Genomic DNA, 25,536 nt, shown 5'->3' on the forward strand with positions numbered 1-25,536 from the left:
TGTGCGTGATCGTAAAATAGAAGATTGTAGGAATCTAGGATATTGCTTGCAAATCTTCAACTATTTTCTGTGTAGTAAATATTAAACACTGAACCTACCGACCGTTTTTGGTCGTTTTTCCTAGCGTGCTCGGTCAAATGATACCGCGGTAAGTGGGATACTCAATTTTTTCTTTTGTAAAACAGGAAAAAGTTAAAATTGAAACACTGAAAAATATATTACATGCAAATTTTAATAAATTTATAAAGTTTGATAGCGATATTGTACAGTTCAAATATGTGTTAATTTTAAAAAGTTTCAAACAAGTCAATTTCACTGGTCTTTGGTAGGTTTAGTGATAAACTTAATAGTGACGAATTTTTAAAATACAGCATTGATCACCGATTTTTAATTTTTTTTTTATATTTCCAATTTTTTTTATTTAGAACCCTTTTGGAAATAGAAACTGCAAGAACTATATATAATATTTTTCATAAGAATAAAAATTAACATTCATCAGTATTATCAGAAAAAAATACAGTACGACTCCGATGGAGTCAACCTCTAAAAATTTTAAAATATCGTGAAAAATGTGTAAAATTTCAGGTTTAATGTCAAACTTTTAAACAACTTTTGTTAAGTAGGAACCTGAGACAATTTTTAACGAGTGAAATAGTAACTACAACAATTAATAACTTGGAATATAGAAGATATATATTAAGCAAGTGGGTTGACTCTATTGGAGTCGTACTGTATTCAAATTATTAGGGTATTTTTATTCCTATCGTCCATAGAAAATTAAAATATACCGCATCAGACTGTGTTGAGCTTTGCAATGTTAGATATAATACGTTTCACAAATTTTGGTTATCGGTTTAATGGTTATTGTTGATTTTTGGTCCGTAAAGTGTCTCGTTCTTAAAGGGTTAAAAATAAATAACCAAGTAACATCTTAATGAAATTCAACTGGCTCTCTTTCTGGGAAACCAACAAATAATAATACAAATGATAAAGTATAAGATTGAAAAAATAATTTTCAAAATCTATAAGATAATTCTGGTTTAACGTACGGAAGTCTTCCATACTTTCAGTCATTCGCAATAGTCATTTATCACATTGTCTCAACAACTTTAAATTTTATTGAGTGAGAGCTTTTAATTTAACTACGTCATTTATGTTGACGCACGCAATTACTTTATTGTAATCTTGGACTTTTCCATAGTAAACTTTATAGATTTACAACGTAATTATGGAGTTGAAGGACCAGTAGAAAATATACTTGAAAAGAGTATTATTCGTATGTTTGATACAATCTCATTTACATATTTGAAATTATAGTATATTATAGTTATTAAAATCCGATATTGTGATTACGAAATGTTTATACAATATATCGATAAAATCGTTACAAGTCTAAGTTCAAAGTTACCAATATCGACATTCATGAATAAATTATCAATAATTGCATAAACTATGTCAATTTTTGGTAGGAAACAAATTAAATTTTGTAGTGTTTGCTGGTTTCACAAAGTTGTTCAAAAACTATAAAATTTAGTGAAATTTTAATCTCAGCTAAAGTTTGAAACGAGTTTCAACATTTGAACTATTGATTTATTAAATGAAAATTTCTCATCGAACGGAAGACAATTGCTCTTGTTCGCTGGCATAGAATTTCTTGTATTTCCTCATCAATGGTTTTTATCAAGAGTCTTTGAGCGAAAATGTTGCAAAACTGGATGGAGAATACTGTTCGATTTATTTGGATGATCTGATATTCAGTGTGTAATACCTCCATGTTGCTGTAATCATCATAAAAATCACATAATGTCACGAACACACAAAATCCCCCAAAAGAAAAACCCTGAAGCTCTCTTATAGCTCTAATCCCACTCCTAGGTGATGGTGTTAAAAAATGCAAAAATGCTTCGCGGAGATCCGGGAACTTTAACCGGATAATTATGTAAGCTTGTGAAATGCCTGCAATATGTACATAAATATGTACATTGAGCGACAAAAATACATAGAGAGTTTTCAGCTGAAAAAGTCCAATAACTTTTTGAGCATGGGAACAAAGACTTAGGAGGTGGTAACCGGAATTTCTTGCCTATAGCGCGAAAATTGCAGGTTGAATTGTTCAATTTTAATTTGAAAGGAAAATTAATTAAGCCATGCTGAAGTCTCCATCGTGAAGTTCCCCCTTGTTAGTGAACCACCCATGTAATTGATGCACTTGGGATGGGAGTGAAATGTCTGCTAAAAACGAAAGTTGTCATGTCGCAATTTTTGCCAATACAACCAAAGATATTCATAAGCACACACCTTTGAAAATTTCATCTTTCTTGCCTTTTTGTGAACACCAAAAATTCCCCAGTTTTATTTTTATTGAAATCGAGTTCCAAGTTCCAAGTCAATGACGACATGCCCGACCACACAAAAAGATCATCGACTGAAAAAATCATAAGACGATGGTTGAGTGTTGATTAGTACGCGGAGAAGTGGAAGAACAAACTTTGGGTTATAGGAAAACTTAATAATAGGGTGAGGCTATTGCTTATGACCACAATAAACATACACAGTAAAGTTTTTTGACTAGGTATGTACGTACATATTATAAATATTTTACGCGGCTTCTGTGAATTAGGAGATTGGCTAAAAGTCATGTTGATCATTAAAATATTTTATTTTGACCACTAGGGTAAAATGAGGTAATTTGGAACCATTTACAATTTGAGACACTTGATATTTTCTCACTGTTTCAGATGAGCAAAGAGAAAACTAAGACTGCAAAATACAAGAAAAAGATCATTAAGAAGAAAAGAAAGAGATTTCTTCCTTTTGAATCTGTAAAACAGTGAGAAAATCTCAAATGTCCCAAATTGGAAATGGTTCCAAATTACCTTATTTTACCCTAATTACTCAAAATTAATCGGAAAATTCTTCAGTATTTCCTTTAAGTACAAGAACGTCTTAAAACTTTGAAAATTTTATTCAAGATTTTCTGTATTTTATTGCTCGAAGAAAAATCAATACAATGGTACAGCATCGCATTCAAAACTAATTTGAGGATTTTTGATTTTTCAATTATTACAAGAAGTAGATGGAGAGATAGATTTCAGATAGATAAATTTCAGTTTATTTCCTGCCTTTTGGATCCAAGCCTTTCTTTAAGACTATATATTTTTTTTAAAGAGGTTTCATTTGTTTTCCAAATATCGTTTTATCTTAAGACTTTTAAATTTTTTAAACCTAGTTTACTGTACGATGGCTTTCCAGCCTTCGCATATTGCAAGCAATTTTATTAAAAATTTTCTTTAAAAAAAATAACGTTTACGCCTACAATGATATGGTATATTTTCCTTAAAAATCGTTGTTTTTTTTTTCAAAAATTGCTCCTAGTGTGTAGAATCCCTAAGTGACGTTAAAGCAAGGGGTAGATAACTGTGCCGCTCATGATTCACTCGAATGCCGATCTGTCAATTGCGTTTCGGTCTGACGTACATAAGTTTACAAGATTCTTGCTTCCTGTACAGAGTGCATTAAAATTTACCACTACACTCGAATTTAAACGAGCACAATACTTTACAAAAGCGAACTGATATAAAAATCCGCTGGTTTATCGCTAAAATCGTGATAATCTGTCGTTTTTTGTTAATAAACAATGCATGTTTAACATGCCAATCCGTCGATTTCCGGGCAAATTGTGTCGATCTGTCGATTTCTTAGCAAAATAGTGCCAATCTGTCGATTTTTACCTCCAGATCGGCATAATTTTGCCGATCGCTGCTCATGGTTTACTCTGAGAGCCACTTATTCACCCTTTGTGTTAAACAATTTTCTTAAAATTCGTACACAGCTCTCTCCGATATCCGGCTGACGGGGGGACAAAATGACATTTGGGTTTTTCGAATTTGGCCAACGGTTTTTATATTTTGTGCTCTGTGAATTTATTTTCTATCGAAAAACAACAGAATTTTCTTTGTGGTGCGCTTATGTTGTATTTTGTACCACAATTAAGTATCAAAGGCTTTGATAAAGTGAAAATAACATTTTAATTCATGCTAGACAAGCTGCATACTTAGTAAAAAACAGTTTGAGTTCATCAACTGTCAATGTTTGGCAGCTGTCAGCCGGATATCGAAGTGCTGGATATCGGAGAGAGCTGTATAGAAATAATATAGGATCGAAGGAACACCTATTGGTACTTTAAGAAATAGTATCATGGCCTATTGGCTCTCTATTTTTTACCATTTGGAAAATGAAATTTGTAAACCTATCCCTATAGAAAAAGGTAGATTAATGAAAAACAACCTGCATTTTGTTAGGTACAGTAAATAAATTTCAATCGTTTTACAAAATTGCCAATAAGTTCTTCCTGTCAAACAGGTGTTCCTTAGACCCTACGTAATACGAAATTAAGATTTTCTCGCTTCTTTAAGGGTTTACTAAAAAATTATTAATTTTCAAACTCTTAAGTATATTTAAAAGTAGAATATTTAAACTACGTTTTTTTCTGAAATTTTCAATCAAAAATTTAAAAATGCAGCCCTTGGAACTTGATTTCTGGAGACCCTTTTTTGGACAACTTATTTTTATTTTTGTGCGTTATTTAGGTCCAGTTGTCAAATATTCATTTTATAGGGAGAGGCTGGGAATTCTGAGCGAGGAATACTCATCACGCTGCTCGTTCGCCTTACCCCCAAAGAGTTGATACTTGGGGTTTGTCTGATGACTGCCCCGAATTGACTATACCCGCTTCTTGGGGTTTTCTGAAGGTTGGAAGAACACTCTATAAATAGGTACAAATAAAAAATAAATAAATAATATTGAAACAATACAAGACATTTCTTAGATGTTATCATAGATATTTGTATCACAGATGGTTTAAGTATTCTTGCTGTTTCCTGTCTTTGTTTGAAACGAGGACGACCCACGAATGCGTTAACACTAAACATACCAAGCTCCGGTCAAATTGACCGGTTTAAACCCTTTTTAAAATTAACATATATTTAAACGGTACAACATCACTATCAAGATTTATGACTTTCTTAAAATTTGCATGTAATATATATTTTTCAGTGTTTAAATTTTAATTTTATCACATTTTTCAAGAAAAATTTGTTGAGTATCCTACCCTAATGCGCTAAGGAAAATTATCAAAAACGGTTGGTAGGTTTAGTGTTAAGTAAAACTCTCCATGAAAAGTCAGGAGTGACATTCAAAACTCATGAGACGTTATAGAGTATTTTAGGGATTATCAACCCCAGCGTCCGACCTCAACCGACCTCCATAGTCCATGGACTCGTAATAGATGACGATGTATGAGCGGAAAGCGGTCATTGTTTCGTTGGTTGTGAATCTCTTGGTATTTATTTTGAGGCGTTTTAAGCCCTACGCTGTTTCTAAGGGTATTGAACTCCTTGTGCCCACGACGATGGGCACCACCGAGACAGAGGTTGTATTGTACAGACTCTGTATTACGGGAAGAAGGGGATCATATTTCTCAACCTTGTCCCTGAACCCTTGGGCTAGACCGTCCCCATCCTCATGGCGGACTGTGATATCCACCACGAAGAACTCATCCTGGTTCTTTTCCACCAGATCGGATCCGATACGGTTGCCTTCGGGGAGGGAGAAGGTTTACTCTCTACTGAGCACTATCCCTGGATACTTTCATGCCACTTCTTCGGTGATCACGTTTCTGATCATGTCGTGACGCCGGATCCTTCTGTTATTAGTATGGGTCCCAAAATGTGGCCTTGTAATTTTCAATTCAGTAGCCAGGATTACTTAATTCTACTACTTAAGTGTCTAAAGTGGCTTAGTTGGTAGGAAATTGATAAGAATTTATTTCAAATCATTATCGTGATTATAATTGCTTTAAGCAGGGGCCTCTCGACATTTCATTTTTCCATACGTTTTTGCATAGAGACATTGAAGACTATTGGCCAGTTTTTTCCTAAAGAGAATTGACTTATGAGTCTGATATATTTCGAAATCGTGCATTAAAAGCTATCTAAAAATACATACTTCATAATGTTCGCTGAAATAATACAAGAACTACGAGCAAATTTGTTTAAGTCGTGGTGCAACATCTGCACAATTTTTAGTAGGAATAGTGAAAAATAGCTTCACTTTTTATTAGGCTTGATGGACCCTGCTTTAAGCACTCTTTTGGCTTAAGTCGTAAGTGTGTCTAGGGCATAAGAAAGACATAGTCCAGCATTAATCCTTTTTTTTCTTGAGTTTTTAGGTAGTTTTGAGATACAGATTTTTCAGAGCTGTTCATAAGTGTCGTACTAGCCACAATTTATGCCACCACTCTATATGCTTTGGGTACGGCTATATTTATTCAACTAACAGAATTACTTTGGTATTTTTGCAGAGGAAAAGAAATCAATATTACAAGCGAAAAAAAAATTTCCGCGCTCAATCAATGTGTGATTTGTCTGGTTCGACAATCAAGGATAAATTACTGCAGACGGATATATAAAATTCAATATTTTACTACCTCTTAAAATGTTATGTTGCAGTCAGTGCTCAATAGTCAATTATTCGTGACGTGGGGAATCCGATACAATCGTTGGGGCGAATATTCCCACATGTAATCTATGTGGCATTTACGCCAATTTAATATGCTGTATTTTAATAGCAAACACAGCCCCAGATAGGAAAGAAAAATTGCACCACTCTGTCTGTGCAAATATAATCAGTAATCTCTCTTCCAATGATGGGAAAAAATTCAGTGAAAAAAAACTATTATACTCGTACTTTGACTTGATTAATGCCATTTCGGTTGTAAACAACAATTTTTTTCAAACAAAACTTTTATATCTCCAACCTTTTTGCCTAGATATGATAGTTATTGCACAAACAACGTCTATGTCAATGTCAAAACCATCTCCAATAACCAGGTGAAAATGTCGCTTTTTATAACTCTTATGCCCTCATTCAAATCAATATTTAACAATGGTTTCTGATTATTTTATTTATTGAACATTCTTTCACGTTTAGCACGCTCAAAGCCATTCACCATTTGAAGTATGTGCCGAAGAAAGATCTTTTATTAAGCATGAATTTTCAATGAATTGAAGCTAAATAGACTTCTTTGGTCTGAAACACTTCCTGAGAGTGAAAGAAAAAAAAACTTTTAGCACACAAAATTAAAAAGTTCAACGTGTTTCTCAAGCTCATAGAAATGACTTATGAAAGGAAGTTCACATTTATCATTTCCGTCATTCTTTTGATGAACAGGAATATAATAAATTCCCGTCTAGTTTTTGCTCAAGTTGTCATAAACCAAATTACGATTTTTATAAGATATTCTTTCTCATGAAAGTTTAGAACACAGTGTAGGAAGACACATGTTTCAATCAAATTTAAAAGCATTAGGATGTTCTTATTTGTCTTGAAAGGAAAATTTTAATAAACTCCTATGTAACCAAAATACCAATTTAATTTCTTATTAATTTAAATATCAATTAATCTCAATGTAGCCAATAGCAAATAAATGCCATTTATTTGAAATTTTAGCTTCGTCTCTTCTAATTAGACTTCTAATAGGGGAGGGTAGGACAGTTTCCCCTCTAAGCTAAAAGAACTTTCAGACCATTTTACGAAAAGATGATAAACAAAAGTAAAACTTTGTATATTATGTGAATTACAATTGGGTTTATGGTTAATAAAAATAATAACAATAAGTCTTTAACTCTTTAAGGACGAGTGGGACACCCGTGTCCCAAAAACGAAAACAATTTTTCTAACTATAGAAAGTGGGTTTGTCTTTTAAACAGTCAGGAAAAATATTTTTATTTTTGGGACACCGGTGTCCTATTCGTCCTTAAAGGGCTAACCTTCGCCGGGGTATTTCATGATAAATATAAAACAATTTCCAATGAAGATAAAATGCATTTTTTGAAAACTGCAATACCAGAATAATTTAAACGTTTTATTACTTGATTAATCAAACGTTTTCAGTGATGATTTTATGTAAGTTTTGATTTAAGAAGTAAATTATTGGACATAAGAAACTTTTCCCTGTGGTTCGCATAAAGCTGTCCCTCACGCACTTTAGAAACTTAAATCAAAATTGTGAGATCTGAGTTAGGATTAATTCAATGCTAAATGCTTTGAAACAATTATAAAATCACTAGTGTATTAATACAATTATGTTATTTCGATAGATAATTCCAATGGTTCAGAAACTGGTGAAAATAAGACATAACGAGAAGTTTTTTTTTTATTTTGATGGAGGTTGATAAATAAATTACAGAACTCAAAAGAGATGCGTCAAGAAATTAATTATTTTTATGAAAATAGGTTTCAGTTACTGCTTTTGTAGCAAAATGGTTTTATCCCATTGCCTTCAAGAGATAAGAACAATATACAAAAATTTAAACTTCACCGTCGTTAAGCTGCGCCACTCTCCCCTACTGTGTTCCGAATGGTTTATAAGTTAATTATAATATAATATAATATAAGTTAATATAAGTAAATAAGGAAATATTAATCTGAAAAAGATTTAAAAGAAAATAAGAACGTGAACATTTTTTATATGTCTCATTGCACATGTATCTTTTACTACAAAAAAGAGCTTAAGAATCGGAAAGTTTCGAATGAATAGTAAGTTTTCGTATTTTATATACATAATTGATTGGTAAGGAATAGAATATGAACTTAAGGGAAAGGCAGTAGCGATAGTCGGTGTTCCGATAAAATGGTCTTTTAAAAATTATTCAGTACCTTTATCAATTATTATTTAGCCCAATTTCCAAATGTTTCTCAATCGTTAATTAAAAACATTTTTTTGTGATTTTTGAAAACCTAATGAACCATGGCCTTCAAATTTCAATCCCACGTTAAAATCTTCTGAAAAAAACTTGTCTTATAATATAAGAAACTGGAGAAGTAATCCCATATTGCTAAACTTTATTCTTATCAAACACGATTTTATGTAAAAAATTAACTTAGAATTGGATTAGGTTCTCTAATGGCCTCTACACACTAGAGAAATTTGTGTCCATATTGAAGAGTTTTTCCTACGCAAGCGTACGGAATTTGCTTCAATTTGGACATAAATTTCTCTAGTATGAAGAGACCATAACGTAGTATGATTACTCGCTATTTAAGATTTTGACACCTTAGAGAACTGGGAAACCTCTGGTCTAAAAACCGCTTAAGCAGTCTCCTGGCTTAAGCCGTAAGTCTGTCTAGGGTGTAGGACCTGAAGCCACCTTTGTTCAGTTCATGTTAGAACGAATTATCCGCGGCACATGACTATCCGAAGAACTGAGGCCATGTTTGCAATTAGGGTGAAAGGAACGTCTATTGACACTTTAAGAACTCGTGTCAGCACCTTTTTTTTGTTGACACCCTACTCTGTACCATTTGGGATATGAAATTTGAACATCTCTGTTTATAGTAAAAGGTATATTATAGAAAACACGTTATATTACTTATATTTTACTAGACACATTAAATAATTTCCAACATTTTGGCAAAAGTGTCAAGAGGGGTTCCGTGTCGAACAGACGTTCCTCCGACCCTACACGTATTTTTTTAATTCATTTTTGGAAAAAAGTAAAAATTCAAATGCACAGAAATTTTTAAATGAATCATTGATAATACCAATTGGCACACCCAAAAGTGCAAAATTGTGTATTTTGGCTTACAATTTCAATTAATTCTTGTGCATGTTTTTAACCTGGTGATCCGTTGTACTAAAATTTGTTTCTTATAAAAATGTTATTTCTTCTTATAATAGTTAAACCGGATTAAGCCAATTAAAAAAAATTACTATTACTCAATTATAGTTTTAAAAAATATTTTTCTCTTTTTAATATATTATAATTTCATTTTCAAGCAGTATGTGGTAACAACAATATTTCGTGTTTATTAGTAAAATTTTAATTCGTCGTAATATTCATGGGGAGTTATGCGTTGCTATTTCATCAGTGGAATCAGCAACTGTACTAACTATATTTGCTGATCCAGCTGAAGATTTATTAAATTATATAAGTTTAATATTTAACATACAAGAAAAGGGGCGAAAGCATCCCGATTTTGCGAAATGCAGAAAATCGTGACTTGGATGTTAAATCCCAAAAAGTAGTTTCACATCATTTACCTTAATAAAGCTCTTTAGTGGTCCAACTCGCAAAGAAAAGAAGCATATTCAGGAGTTTAAACTTTTTTGCACAGTTCTTGAGTTTGCAAATTGGCTAACCGATTTTAACCATTGCAATGTTATTTATAGGATTGCTAAAAATAGTATAAATTTAATTCATTCAACTTTAAGACATAAATTCATTGGTTGGGCAAAATTTTAAGTCATGTTAATTGTCTTCGGCTTTACGTATGCGGAGGGGTGTCCTCTGAAGGCATCAAGCCTTTTATCATTAACCGTTTAATTATTTCTTTTATAAATAAAGTAAAGCATTGACTTATGATGATTGGATAAGAGTAATTAAATTTTCCATACTAGAATTCAGTGGTATTGCTTTTTATTTAGAAATGAAGAACTTCCTTGAGCAGGAAGAGACCTTCAGTCTAAATATCCCCTTCTATTGAGTTTAAAAAAAAGTTTACAAGTCGAAATTATTTGTGAAAGCTGTATCATTATCCTTTTTAATGGTTACTTGTGCTAGTAAATTATTCTTTAAATTAGATAAGTCGTAATTTAATTTACTACCTGATTTATAAACGAAAGTTGTAGGTATTAGACTGGAGTGCTAAATTGGTTTGGAAGATTCCAGTGATCACCGGAATCTTCTAAGTGAAAATTGTCATTTTTATAGGTCATGTGAAATCCAAATGAATTAATTTCAAGGCCCTAAATAATTCTCTTAATTAAGTAATCTTAAACTGAAGACCTTTATCGTATTGTAATTACTTAATTGATAATGATACAGTCAATACAGTAAAACAAAACAATGACAAATTAATAAATAATTATATGTATATTATGCCATACAGAGTGTAACTTTATATCTAGAATAATTACAACTCTGATGCTCATGAGGGCAATTGAAATAAAATCCTTCATTTTAAAAATTGAAATTGAACTATGACAATTATTTTCTGGACTTTTGTTGATATTTCTAGAAAATATTACTTGTCTAATATAACTAGAAAATATTTTAGCTAATGCATCACCCTAAAATAATCTTCATTTAAAATTCAGCAAGGGGGAAAATCCATGGAAAATCCAGGAGAGAGAGATGCGCCAGTAATGGTTAATTTAATTTAATCTTGTTCAGATTGGGAATGGAAAATGAGTAGAATCATCTGTGTCGAGCATCACTCAATCAATGTCGATTTTTGCATTTCAGGGCAGTGTCAGCTCAATTCACCCCCAATTATGACAGTGGACCGGAATTGGCGGATATTCGACACACACGAAGTGGGGTCATTTGTGACACAAGTTCATGCAGTGGATGACGAAAATGATCCGCTGGAGTTTGGCCTGGAACCGTGGAATGGGAACTTTGGTGCGTCAGCCACTGATGAGGGACGCATGCCATTTCGCATTGATTCACAGACGGGAATTGTGTACTTGAATGAGAGTCTCACCGGATGGGCTGGTCAGAATTTCTTCATCTACGTCACGGTGTCCGATGGACAATTGACGGCTAAGAATGAGGTCTACGTGAACATTCTCAGTAAGAATAGCTCCAAGGGGAGTGACTTGTACAACCCCAGACCGCCTGGTTTTACACCCAGTGCCAAGAATATCTCAAGCCTCTTCCCACCGTTTCACTCTCTTCCTGGTGTGCCCAGCACCAATGCCGGAAAGCTTCCACAGCCCCCCAATGGCTATGCCTACGTCAATGAGCCGCACTTCAGTCCACCCACTGGTAGTTCAGGGGATGGAAAGGCCCCCTCGGGAGGTTCAGGTCACAAGACAGTACTGAGGCCCATTGATGGTTCTACCAAGAACACAACTCAATACCATGTGATATCCGACAATGAGGAAGATGCCGACAAGGCCGAAGACTCAACAGGTGCCAGTGAAAGTGTCCCTCTTGGAACTGTGGTCCCGATTGTTCTTACAGTTGGTGGGATATTTCTCGTGGCAGCGATAGTGGCTCTCCTGATTTTCCGGAAGCACGTTTGTGCGATTGGAAAGTCACTGAAGAAGAAGAGCAAGGAGGAGATGGCAAAGAAGTCAAACCAAAGTAACGTGAGCAGCACTCTAACCGAAGACAGTCGGAACTCAATGGTGCTGCACCATTGGAATGGTCCAATGGCATTCAACAATCGCTACGTGCCTTGGGAGCGAGACAATCAGCATCCCCAGGCCACGTCGCAACTGAGCAATCTCTCCCAGGAGTCTCAGATCACCAAAGACCCATGGGACTTCCCACGGCATCGACTAAAATTCTTCAACATCATCGGGGAAGGGGCTTTTGGGCAGGTATGGCGCTGTGAAGCTGCCCATATTGACGGAAAGGATGGCCTCACGACAGTCGCCGTGAAGACCCTCAAGGAAAATGCCACTGAGGTGGAGAAGCACGATCTCCTCTCAGAATTAACAGTGAGTACAAATTCCCTTTCATAAAAAGCCCTCAGCCGTTACAATTTAAATCCTTCAGGTGTATTCATCAAGCAAAATATCTTTGGGTTTGATAATGTGAGATACCTTTTCATTAAGAATAACATTAGGGTGGAGTCTACAGAATGAAATGGAAATTCCGAATGACCAAAATGTTCTTAAATGAGGAGGAAGCTTTTACATGGTGAAAGCACGAATTTTCCCATAAACCTCCCATTCAGCATGAAGAGGCTTTTATTGCTCGAACTCCAGGGACAAGCATATCTACAATTATTTGATTTTCTTAAAACTGGATTATGATGTGGGAAGTTTGGCACTCACTCTGGTGTCGAACACTTCATATTTTTCCCATAGTCCTTCAGTGAATCTGACCTGAGTCAAATTCATTAAAGGTATATGAAAAAAATTGAAGTGTTCAAAGCCAGAGTGAATACGAAGCCTGAAAGCCTTTCCCTACATTCAGACAGTTTCATCTATCACTAACATATTTTGGAAATAGAAATATAATAATTAGAAAAATTTAGGAAATAAAAAATTCAGGGTAATAAAAATTCAGTGTTGTTTGGAACCTTGTAAAGAGTTTATCGTCATTGTTTACTCTAAAATCATTCTGAATACCTTTTAAAATGAATAAAAATATAGACATAGCTTTGGTGCCCTATTTCGGCCACCTTCATTCTCATAGTTCCTCGCACTTCGGGAATTTTTCCAATATCTTTTTCACGTCATCTCGTTTGCCGAAGCTACATTTTTTGTTATTCTTTTGCATTGTAATCTCTAGAGTACGTAAAATCTAAAAGTTCATGAATATTCGAGGAACAAAAAATGTGGCCGAAATTGCAAGTTGGCCGGAATTTGGCAAACTTACCCTAATTAAAATTAAAAAAATTGAAATGCTGGCCGATTAGTTCATTTTATTATTTGCCTGAATTCCTCATGATCGCAAAAATTGGATCAGTAAAAGAACGATGTAAGAAAACGGTGGCAGCAAAAATCCCGAAAGCCAAAATCCCGAACGTTCAAAATCCTGATAGGAATGAAATTATACGGAGGAAAATGTTTAGAATAATTTCTCAAGACACTGAAGATTTTCCTTTGCGTCCAGCAAACGCGCGTACTATCGTGGGAGTAGCTATAATACTTTTAAGAATTCGGGATTTTAGCTTTCAGGATTTTGACCGGGACCAGTAAGAAAAATGTACTTTTCAGAGTAAATCTAGGTCAAGTTAGAATAGAATTGAATGAATGACTCGATTCCTACTGCCCATATTAACAAGAAGATAAACGGTTATTGAAGATAACATAAGATTTTGAGAATTCCTTCAAAAGGAAATCTAATGAACAGTGTCATCTAGTCATGCTATATTTAGAGTTTTGAGTTTTCAAATTTTGAAATAAATCGGTTAATAAATATGGACTGTTATCCATATTTATTAACCAATTCCTGGAAGATATATTTATTTCAAAAACTTTGACATTCTTTATACAACTAAATCGATTTTTTAATCAAATATTTTTGAGCTCAAAAATTAATCGAGGTCCTACAAAAATATCCTAAATTTGGATATCCCTATAGTTAGTAATAATCCACAAGAATCGGATATTTATCGGTTCTAAATACTTCAAAAAATTGTTATTTTCGGAATATGAACATTTTCTTTTGGGTATACTCACAGAAAAACCGGAAAGTTGAAAAAAAAAAACACATTACAGTAAGATGAAGTAGGACACCTTAAAACTTCGGTACCTTTGAAATATGGTTATTTCTTATTTTGAAATGGAACTGAACTTTATTATGATATAATTTAGCTCTATATAGCAATTGCGGAGCTAAATTACATTGTGATAAGCCTTAATTCCCTTTAAAAATATGGGGGAAAAGCCCTATTTCAAAGTACTCTAATTAAAACATTACCTACTTCCCTCTATAGATTTTAAACAATTTTGTATACATATTTTTTCATTAGGATTTAGAAATATTTCAAGACTTTGTACGCCACGGTTTAGGTGATAGCTTCACGAAATTAATCAAAACATTGTAGGAAACTTGAGAAGGCTTTTAAAGTATGAGGATTATTGATTTCAACATATTTTCTCAATTCTATAATAAAGAAAACTTAACGATTTAAGGGAGAGTAAAACAGGCTAATAACTTTTGCTCAGAGAGTGAATACGTATAACTAGCGAGTGAACCGTGAGTGGTAGATTGGCAGATCGCACCGATCAGTCTCCATGATTGCACTGATCGTGACGATCAGTCTTCAAGATCGCGCTGACCTATACTCAAAGTGAACCGTTAGTGGTAGACTTGTTTACTCCCTGTTTTTGTTTCTTTTTAGTTCCCTTCAAGTGCCAAAGGCCATTACTGGCCATTACCGTCCTTTATTGTCCCTGATATTCAAACTGCTGACAAAAAATTATTTAGGATTAACGATTTAAGTTTAGTACCAAAATTATATTTTCAATTCTAAGTCAAACTTTTCTATTTTTCCTGTATTTTGAATGGTCCGAAAAGGTCTCGTAATCAGCTTTATACTTTTAAAGGACCTTACAGAATTTTTAATATATTTCCACAGCTATAAGGGAAGAGCACCAGCGATCGGTAGTGTTCCTCGGATCGTCAGGTTAATACCACATTGTTGCTCCAAATTAAATGATTTTTTTTAAAAAAATTATTAGCTATTTTTTACCATTTAACTCTCACAGAATACAGTGCATTAAGATAAGATAAGATAAGATTTTGCCAGGGGTCAGTTCTCCATTTCGGATATTCCGATGCATCCAGGCCACCAATTGGGCCCCTTATGCTTCCCCACTCCTATTCTATCTTATCTCCCGATACGGGTAGCCGCTCTATATCGCAGCTCTGTGTGGACAATCAGTGCCGTTACTATATCACAGCATCCCTTCTCGGTGTGTGTTTGGGATCAGTGACAGCGAATACTTGTATCGACTGAAGTACCACTTTCATGTCGAAACTCGTTTTCGTACCAGCCTCTATTGTTTTTAGGCGGTTCACTTTTTTGCCAATATGCACCATTGACATTACTATTCATTCATTCACTGGACGAATTCGAAGCCGATATGGCATGAGAAATCTTTTTTCTGCTGCCGCTCAGCCACGAACCCACGACCTCGCAGTCACAGAGCCACTGCTCTATCCACTGACCCACTCGAGGCGCTATACAGTGCATTAACTCAGATTTAATTTATAAAACCAATTTTCCCTGAGACACCTGATTAAATTCCTGACGATCCGAGGTACAGAGTGCAAGTTTGCAATTACACATATATTTTTTTTTTTTATTAATTTATTGTAAAAATTAAAAATTCAAAAGCACAGATGTAGTTAAAGGGATCACTAATGTATCAATTAGTAATGCATAAAAATACCAAATAAAGTTTTGAGTATTATATTTTCAACTAAATATGAAGGATGTCTCATAACATTCCGATCCGAGGTACTCTTCCCTTATTATTGTAAAATTCATTGTGTTTTAATAGGATGCTTTAAAAATTTTGACACTGTAAAATTAAAGATATTATCTAAGAATAGGAAACAGTTTTCCTTATAACCGATTTATAAATTGATAGTTCAAAGATTCATATCAGAGTCCAAATACGCGAGCGTAACCAGAAAAGTTTTTGACCGGTTATTGTTTAATATAAATATTTTATAAATATAATATTGCTTCACTGCTTAAAAGAAGGGAAAGTGCTTCGAATTAATACAAAATGAAGTGTAGTACGAGATAAATGGTTTTGGCTATGGCTAAATTTACGATTCGCTATGCAAGTAATCGACAAATTGAGTAGTTAGTAACCAGAAATTAGTTATAACTGGTTACCTTTGAGAATTTGACCTCAGAATTGAAACGCAGAAGAACTGTGCTATATTCCGGACAGTTTGGAATAAAAGACATTTTTTTTGTCTCAAAATTCCATAAATTTTCAGTTTTTTTTAATTTTTAAAAGTTGTATAATGCCAAAGAAAATAAACTGGGTGCGCTTACGAATGAGATATTGTAAAAAAATCTTTGAAAGAGAAAGGACAAGGAATCTCAAGAAACTTGGTGTCCGGTATTGCATACAAGGCAATATCTATATTTTTACTAATTTTAAAAAGGATTGAAAATAATTCTAATAATATTCTTATGTATTTGAAAACTGATTTAAAACAGAATTTGGAAAATAAACCGATACGTCTTGCGATCTTCACAATTTTATTCTGTATAACTGTTTGAGTATGATTGTCCACTTCATCAGAGGAATGCCGTAGCAATATAACAATGTCATATGACAATATAGGTATATATTTTTAAAGGGTAAATTAAGAAAAGTTATTTGAATTTGTAAATTGTATCAATCGCTGAAAGCTTCATAGAGCTCTCTTTGCTAAGATCGTTCGATACCCTCCTCCAGAATTTTATGACCTCTACACATTGGGAGCATTTTTTGTCAAAAATTGCTTTTTTGAAGGAAATTTCCTTCGGTGTTGTAGGTGGAAACGTCAAATTTCTGTCAAAAACGCAGTTTTTGACGAAAATTGCTCCCAATGTGTAGACACCTTTACCCTGAAAATTTATCATATGACATTGTAAAGCGGTCATCAGACTAGAGACGTAGTGCATTTCACGAAGGTCTAGATTTCCTTAACAACAAGCAACCGCAGTAATTTTTTAATCTCTGTTAAGTCAATTGCTATAAATGTACAATATTCACTAAAAATTGTCTTAAAAATAATGCGTATTGAAAAATTATAGCAGTTATGCCATAAAGCCAAGCCTTAGATCTGAAGTCGTATAAAAGTCAGACTGTTATAGAATTCTCCTACAGGTTCACAATTCATAAATAGAATTTTTTTTGATAAAATAGATCATTCGATTTAAAACGCAACTCTCATACGGAACTAAATAAAATTAAACTTTTGTTAGTCACTTGAATAGCCTTAATAAGGTACGAAATAAACTTCAAACTTGGAGTAAAAACATTAATATGAACACCTTTTTACGGTTTGAAACATTACGAACTTTGGGGCTTTCCCTAATATTTTGTTAAGGCAGTTTTGTAAAAAAAATCGAGTACCCCGCAAACTCCTTTGCTCTTTGCTATGTTATTTTTTGTGAAATCCCATTCAGCAAATGTTCTTTTCTCACAGGTAATGAAGAGTCTGGAGCCCCATATAAATGTTGTAAGACTGCTGGGCTGTTGCACGGAGAAGGAGCCAATCTTTGTGATCTTAGAATATGTGAACAAAGGAAAATTACAAACGTACCTGAGAAATTCTCGAGCAGAAAAGTGAGTGGCAATTCTTAACAAATTTATCATTCTAAAGGTTACTTAATTGGGTGGATGGTCTGCTTATTTTTTTCTCTGATGCAGACACTATGGCAACACACATGGTAAATCCAACATTCTCACATCAGGCGATTTGACATCATTCATGTATCAAGTGGCCAGAGGAATGGATTTTCTGTCCTCACGAGGGGTAAGAGTCCATCATCATTAAATGCACTAATGCGGAATTTTCACTGCAATTTCCTCTCGTTTCTCTCTCTTTCACACATTTTCCAGATTATCCATCGTGACTTGGCTGCCAGGAATATTCTCATAACTGACGAGCACACCTGTAAAGTGGCAGATTTTGGCTTTGCCAGGGACGTGGTGACGTCAAAGATCTATGAACGAAAGAGCGAAGGCAAATTGCCCATTAGGTAAAATGACTTTCCTGTTGGATCACTTTTTGCCTCTTTAATGACTCTTCCCTCCCCAAAGCTTGTACGCGACTCCTCTTAGTAATAATTTTCACATGATACCGAGGGAATTTTGATGAGGTTTTGGCGCGTATTTCATGTCCACTTGTCGTCAAATACTCAACATTATTTGAATTAATTAATTACAATTTCGAGGATAAAATTGCAGATGACAAGAGCTCTGGGTTGGGTATCCACTGCGAATCCAATTCAATGGTATATTTTAATTAATTGAAATTCAGTCCAATAATGGAAATTCGACACCAAATCTAATTCACAATCATTGGGAGGACTTATGTTAAATTTTAAGTGACTTTTTGGGGGTATTTAAAGCCGCCTCTTTAAATTTTGGACATTATTCGGGTGGAGCTGACCACTTTTTGGCAGGGTTGAAAGGTTCAAATATTTGCATTTTGATATCCAGCGCAATTTATGTTTTCTATATCGAGGCTTTTCCGTGGTTTATCGTAAAATAAATCCACCATCCCATTCCACAAGTTTTCTAACTGAAAAAAAAACTAATAGCAGAGTTATTTGAGGTCGAAAATGTTTTTGCTACGTGTGCATTTTTAAAAAGCTGCATACTTTCATGACAGCGCTTTATTTAATTAGTGTATAGCTAAAAAATCAAATTTGATCAGTACAAAATGCCACAATATTTAGAGCACAAAAACAGAGACGAGTTCTGAAAAAGTATTTTTATATCTCATAATTGCATTTCAGAATTAACTTGACATGAAATGTGATATTTATATGCAAATTTTAGTAGCACAAGAAAAGCTTTTAACAATTTTTGATAAGAATTACTTATACAATAATTATTTTTATGATTATATTAAATATTATTGTTAGTTGATTTGATTTTGTGATGTTCCCTTCACTGAGAGAAATCCGAAAAATGTCAAAATAGCATTCCGGAAATGTTAATTTTACCCTGCATTATTGATCCGAAATCGGTGTAAATATTAAGCTTTTTAAGTGTATTATGGGTTAAAGTTACTCTTTTTCATGTTAATTTTACCAAATTAACATGAAAAAGAGTAAAATTAAAATTAACTCAAATTCGGGCTGTTGGGACCGAAACGTCACCCGAATTAGAGAGAAATTCTGGCGACAACATTTTTGAAATGCAACGATCTTTTATTTATCTGCATACACATATTGAGTTCACATACTCATATTTATGGTAAATTTCATGAAAACCCTTTAATAATTCAAAAACACATTAGAACTAATACAAACCATGGCAAATTTGAGCATTATTTGCTTCATTTGATAATCATAATAAAACTTGAAAAATGTCAACAAACCTTTGTCAAATTTAACTGTTATCCGAATTAAAAAGTAACCCGATCTTGAAAGAGCCGAATTAGCGAGAGTCTACTGTAATACGGTAATCTAGGATTTGCGTAAGAATTACAATGAAAATGCATAAATTAACTAAATATGGCGAGCATTTTATTGTCAATGTGATTCTGCCCTAAACATGTAACTATAACACATAAAAATTTAGATTTTTTAAAAATTTAGAAATTTAGAAAAACTTAATAATATTTAATGATGCAGTAGAAAGTTCTAAACATATCTATGTATCTTGACTACGAATGACTACGAATACCGTATTCGATAAATGCATATAATTGTTGTCTCTGGAGAAGGTTTAAGATTAGATTGGTGTATCACTGTATCACAGCTTTTCTTGAAGATATTCTGGCGAGTCGTTAGAAAGCTTAGCTCATTAGCTCTGAGAATATGGTGTGTCTGTCCTACTTGGGGCAAATCATGTTTTTCCACTAACATTTATGCCACATAATGGCATTTTTTGCAATGCCATTTTTGGCTATAAAGGGGCCATAAAGGTGGTAAATGGATTCTGGATGAGTAGGATTTGGGCAGAGTAGGGTATAATGGATAAAAGCTAATTGTGAAACGAATCTTATCCTGAACTTTGAGACTTCCTCACTGTTTCAGATGGGCAAAAGAGTTCTCAAGTTGTCTCAGAGACAACAAAAAATACTCTAGATAAAGTGTAGATCTTGTAGTTCTTCATGGTCTTTTTTCTTTCTTTACTCAGTGAGAAGATAACAATTCGGTTCACAATTATTAGCATATTGAACCTTATAGATCAAATATGACAGTTTTATAAGGAGCTTCCCAAGAGTAATTCACTGGCTAAAATATTATAAACAAAAAGTGAAATTTATTATTCTAAACAACTTATTTATTTATTTAAATATTTATTTATTTATTTATTTAGGCCATTTCTTGTCCATGTATATAAATAATACGTTATGGGGCTGGTCACAGAGTATAGTCCTAGAACTAGAGCCTTCTCTAGCGGCCACAATATTGTGCATTTATTGTATTTATCCAATATTTTCTACATATTAATTGAACGTTGAAAGATTGGTTAATGTTTATTAGAATTAATCCAATAATAAGAAGCTTGAGACTTATACGACAATCGTTAATCCAGCCGATATTTTTCTCTGAAGGGGTAAAGTAGTTTTAGTCCTGGAGAGTGTGTGACATTTCGACACACTTATAATTTCAAAATTGGACTTTACGTTTACAGCCCACGGGGCATTTGTTATCCGAATAATGTATGTCTCAAATGTAACCAACATATTTTCAACGTAATTGAGATATTTCTTATAAATATAATGTATGAACGCAATGGATGTATATTATCTAAAAAGTATGTGCGTTAAATGCCAGTAAAAAAATGTATAGAAAATATCAGTTATTTTTTATTAATACCTACATATAATACATTTTGTTTGATAAATTACAGTTAAAATTACGACCAAACATTTCTAGATCTATAAACAAGTCATAATATAATCTATATTCGAGTAAAAATGTATAAAACTATGTCAAAAATTTCTAAAGTATATTTATCTTACTTCTTCATACTATTATGTTCACATATTGACGTGAAATTGTATGAACATCATGTTCTGATATATTTTAGTTACATTTGCTCCATAAAAGACACAAATTATATACAATTTGTCTTCTTTTTGTATGACGCTGCCAGATTGTCAAATTCTACTTTGTTTACTAAGCAGAGGTTCATTTCTGAGTGAAAACTTCTGATAAAAAGTGATGTTTATTATACATTAAAGTCTTTAAGTGCACCAACGTTTACAGTAAAGTCGAGCACACACATCGAAGAGCTCAAATTTGACAAAGTAAGGATAATTGATAGAAAAATAGTGAAATAATACTGTATTCGTGAGAGCCAACATTTTGTTTCTTTAATTGCAGTGTAGCAAAAGTACAAGTATTTAAAAAAGATTCCTGATCTTCTGTCGTGAAACTAAATTGCAGAATGAGTGTTCAGAGTGCAGAAAAAGTCTATCAAATGCATTAAATTTCAGTGTTTTGACATTGTTTATTCTGAAGTGATATTATTGATATAAGTAGTCTGTAATGTAAACATATTGTACAACATAATGTAAATAATCACAAAAATATGTAAAAACGTGTTTTCTTCTATATTTCTTATTTATTCAGGTTATAATATCTTGATTTTATTTTATCCGAATAAAATGAAAATTATGGCGTGGAAAATTATAAAAAATTGGAGATACTAAACCCAATTTAATTGAGAAATTGTGCAAAAAATATTTGCGTGTGCCAATATTTGTCCACAATTGTGTTTAAAGTGATGTTCTATCAATAGACGCATTAAAAATCTGACATCCATAACTTTTTTTAATGATATGATGAAAGAAGCAATACATTTAATCAATTTTATTTACTTTAATTTCCCAGCTTTCCCTTAAGAATTTCAGGTCGGGAATGAAATTTTGTTCAGTAATATTGTGTCTCTTAACGTAAAACAATCGCTGCATTAAATGTTCATACGCAATAAAAGTGCACGAGTCACAGGAAATCTGACTGAATTGTTGAGGATAAATAATTATTCATTTGAGGAAAATGTTTAAGCAAGTCTTAAATGAAAATGGAAAAGAAATGACAATTCTACGATCAATAGTTATACAATTGATATTGTATAGTGATTATAAATATTTTATTTAGTCATAATCAATATATTTTACCGTAGAAGATGACGTGATTATTTCTTAAATAAATAATTGTTATATTTTGGATGTAAAAATTCCCCATTTACTCAAATATGGACCTCTTTTATGCGGTTATATAGAAGAAATATGTAAAGTCTTTGCCATCGTTTTCGTATAGATGTCAGACATCTCACTCATTTCTAGCGATAAATGCTCTTTTGGAGATAGCCAAAACCCAAATAAAACAAAATGGACCTTGTAATCAGTGATTATGAACTGTCACAATGTACTTTTATAGAAACTTTCCGGTGTTCGCAAGTGAAAAAGAAAAATTGCGAGAATATTATTTAATCGAGCACTGAATAAGGTGCACATCGGGACCGAAAGCTCTGGATAAGACGAAAAAGTGTTTTCATCTCAGAGTGACCTTTTTCACTGGCGAACACCGGAAAAATCCCTGTAAAAATGAGCTTGTTTGTATATTGTTCATATTAATCTGAAAAAGTAATAACAGTATAAACTTAACCACATGAAATAGCCCAATCCTCCTGTAACAGGACATCTCACAGGTATTCATGTGCCTTTCATTATCCCAGAAAAATGATTTCTTTTATTATATAGATGAGATCACCTCAACTTCTCGGAAGACCCAGTACGGGGATTACATTAAATCATTTTTCCTGCTACTCGCTACAATTTCAGTTTGAGATTGAAAGATTTATCATATTCATACATGAAGACTTGTACTTATGAGAAACATGTGAAGTATAAATTTCATTCGTTTCAAGGTATTCTGTTTATCAATGATTCTAAGCTATATTTATGTAGAATCTCTGAGAGGAATTGCAAAGTCCTTCTGAAAGAATATCTCAGGGAAAATTGAAACTTCCAAAATGAGGGTATCTTCGGACTTATCTTATTATTTCTGCTTCAAATTTCAAAAGGGAAGTGGAAAGAGGACCAAAGATGATGATGTGGGAAGGAAAGAAGATAGCTAGGGGAGTAAAATGTAAAAGTAATATCCTATATGAGGGGGTGTTCTGGTTCAGTCGGTAAATCTTCGGTTTTTATTATTTTTTCCGTACTTTTTTTTCTCTTGCCCTTCAATGGACAAAAGGTGAAGTGGCTGAGGAGAGTGAAAAACTCAATTTAAGTTGAGAGTAGAAGACAACAAAAATGCTTGGGAGGAAGGAAAAACACGTATAAACATAAGTGGAGAAATGAAATCATTTAGGAAGAATGAACAAACAGTTTACGATAACAGATTTTCACATGAAGACGATGAGGGATTCAATTTGATTTCTCATGTGATGGAGACTTTTTTGGTGGAGGTGGTTAGAGAAATGTTTTGGGTTGTACTTTTTTTTCTTGATGTGGTAATTTCATTTTCAAATAAGGAAAAACTCTCTCTTCTTGATTCCCTTTTGCAGATGGATGGCCATTGAGTCACTCTATGACAATATTTTCTCAGTAAAATCCGATATTTGGAGCTTTGGGATACTCATGTGGGAAATTGTAACACTGGGATCGACTCCCTATCCAGGAATTGCAGCAGCTGAAGTAATGCGTCAGGTAAATAGGAAACATAGCATGAGTTGCTCACGTAAAAGAGTAACTGAGAAATGCAATAATTTTTCTTCCAGGTACGTGACGGTTATCGTCTGGAAAAGCCAGAACATTGTCGTCGTGAACTCTATAACATCATGTACTACTGCTGGGCCAAGGATTCCAATGAACGACCAAGTTTTTCCGAATTGGTCATCCTTCTCGATAAACTACTCCTCACAGAGACCGACTACATCGAATTGGAACGATTTCCCGATCACAATTACTACAATATGCTGAGTTTGAGTGGTGAAAAACTATAATTGACCTACCCAATGGCCAAACAAAACCATCCCAGCAGAGTTTTTTGCACTCAAACAAAAAGGGAACATAAACTTGAACATAAACACCAAATTAATTGGGATCATGTTTCTAATGACCCAGGAAGACTCATGTTGTTTTTAGTCCATGAATCTAAAGAACTTTTCAATTTAATGACATACATTTACATTTATATGTATTCAGTGTCTCAAAATGGCAAATTTATGTTTTTTAACTACATTGTAATTTATTCAGTGTAAAAAACACATTGTACATTGCTGTATATTTAATTAAAAAAAATTATTTGCGGTGAAATTATTTGATTTTTTTTATTATTTCAATCAGGGGGCGAAATTCTGTATATTGAGGATCATCCAGGAAATTGTGAATTCATTAAGCAAATCACCATTCAGAGTTGTCTGTACATGAAATATTCATGGATAAATTAATTAATTGGCAGGAAGATTGGCTGGTTTAGTCATTGGTGCAGATATATCAATATCATCACTGCCAGATGGTATTCCAGAAGCATACAATATTCATTTTGTTAACTATTAGCAATATTGAGTTTCTCTAAATTTGGAGCTTGATAACATTGGTTTCCATGGAAACTATTCAATTCCAATTGAAAGAGGTAAGATAAATTTATTTCTAATCAATTTGAGAAGGAAAATATTTAATTTTTAAAGATTGGAAAATAAAATAAACAATATACTAAGGTACACTAAAGTAATTTAGAATGTGACATATTTTTTAGATCCTTTCGCAAGTACAAATTGAAACAGAGAATTTTATTTACTGTTTAGGATTTAGGATTTAAATTTACTTAATACCATTAGGCCCACGTACAATAAAGAATTAATTAATTAATTTACTTAATAAATTTAATGTTAGCCTAAAAAAATGTAGGTCGAATTTTTAAATTTTTGTTCCCGAAAAAATATAAAATTTAAGGGAGACCGGGGAGATTTGGGACACTTTTTCACGTTTTGACTTTGAGACAGTATTCCAAAAAATCACGATAGTGTAGGGGAAACTGGGGCACCACCAAACACGGGGTACCACCAAACACTGCGATTTTTTAATCGGATATTCGACTTCAGAGGATAAGACCTATAGGAATTTATAGGCACTATAAGGATGCTTGTCCACTGAAGGAATGGTCGAGATAGTCCAAGTAGTTTAGAAATAAAAATTAGTGTTTGGTGGTGCCCCGTGTTTGGTGGTGCCCCAGTTTCCCCTATTACAATTTTATGCGGTCTATAGGATACTTATGGGTATTGACTTTATAAAAAGTACTCGATAGAACTTGGAAAACAACTGAGTTTTCTTGGAGAAGATAAAACATTTTACTTGA

At 33.3% G+C, this 25,536-nt stretch overlaps 2 protein-coding genes across 3 annotated transcripts in view; one reads left to right on the forward strand and one right to left on the reverse strand.

The window, feature by feature from the left end:
• The window catches only part of LOC129800057 (tyrosine kinase receptor Cad96Ca), a 32,568-nt gene extending 8,074 nt beyond the window's left edge, over nt 1–24,494 (forward strand). Inside the window, exons 2-7 of the mRNA XM_055844427.1 lie at nt 11,307–12,511; nt 17,688–17,827; nt 17,912–18,017; nt 18,104–18,243; nt 23,744–23,885; nt 23,957–24,494. Of these exons, the coding sequence (XP_055700402.1) occupies nt 11,307–12,511; nt 17,688–17,827; nt 17,912–18,017; nt 18,104–18,243; nt 23,744–23,885; nt 23,957–24,181 (1,958 nt within the window). The 3' untranslated portion in view covers nt 24,182–24,494. The remainder of the gene's footprint in view (nt 1–11,306; nt 12,512–17,687; nt 17,828–17,911; nt 18,018–18,103; nt 18,244–23,743; nt 23,886–23,956) is intronic.
• LOC129800053 (uncharacterized) overlaps nt 1–25,536 on the reverse strand; it is a 162,997-nt gene that overhangs the window by 57,601 nt on the left and 79,860 nt on the right. The gene's annotated exons all lie outside the window — the stretch shown is intronic.

Source organism: Phlebotomus papatasi, chromosome 1 (assembly GCF_024763615.1).
Source record: "Phlebotomus papatasi isolate M1 chromosome 1, Ppap_2.1, whole genome shotgun sequence".
Taxonomy (NCBI): Eukaryota; Metazoa; Arthropoda; class Insecta; order Diptera; family Psychodidae; genus Phlebotomus; species Phlebotomus papatasi.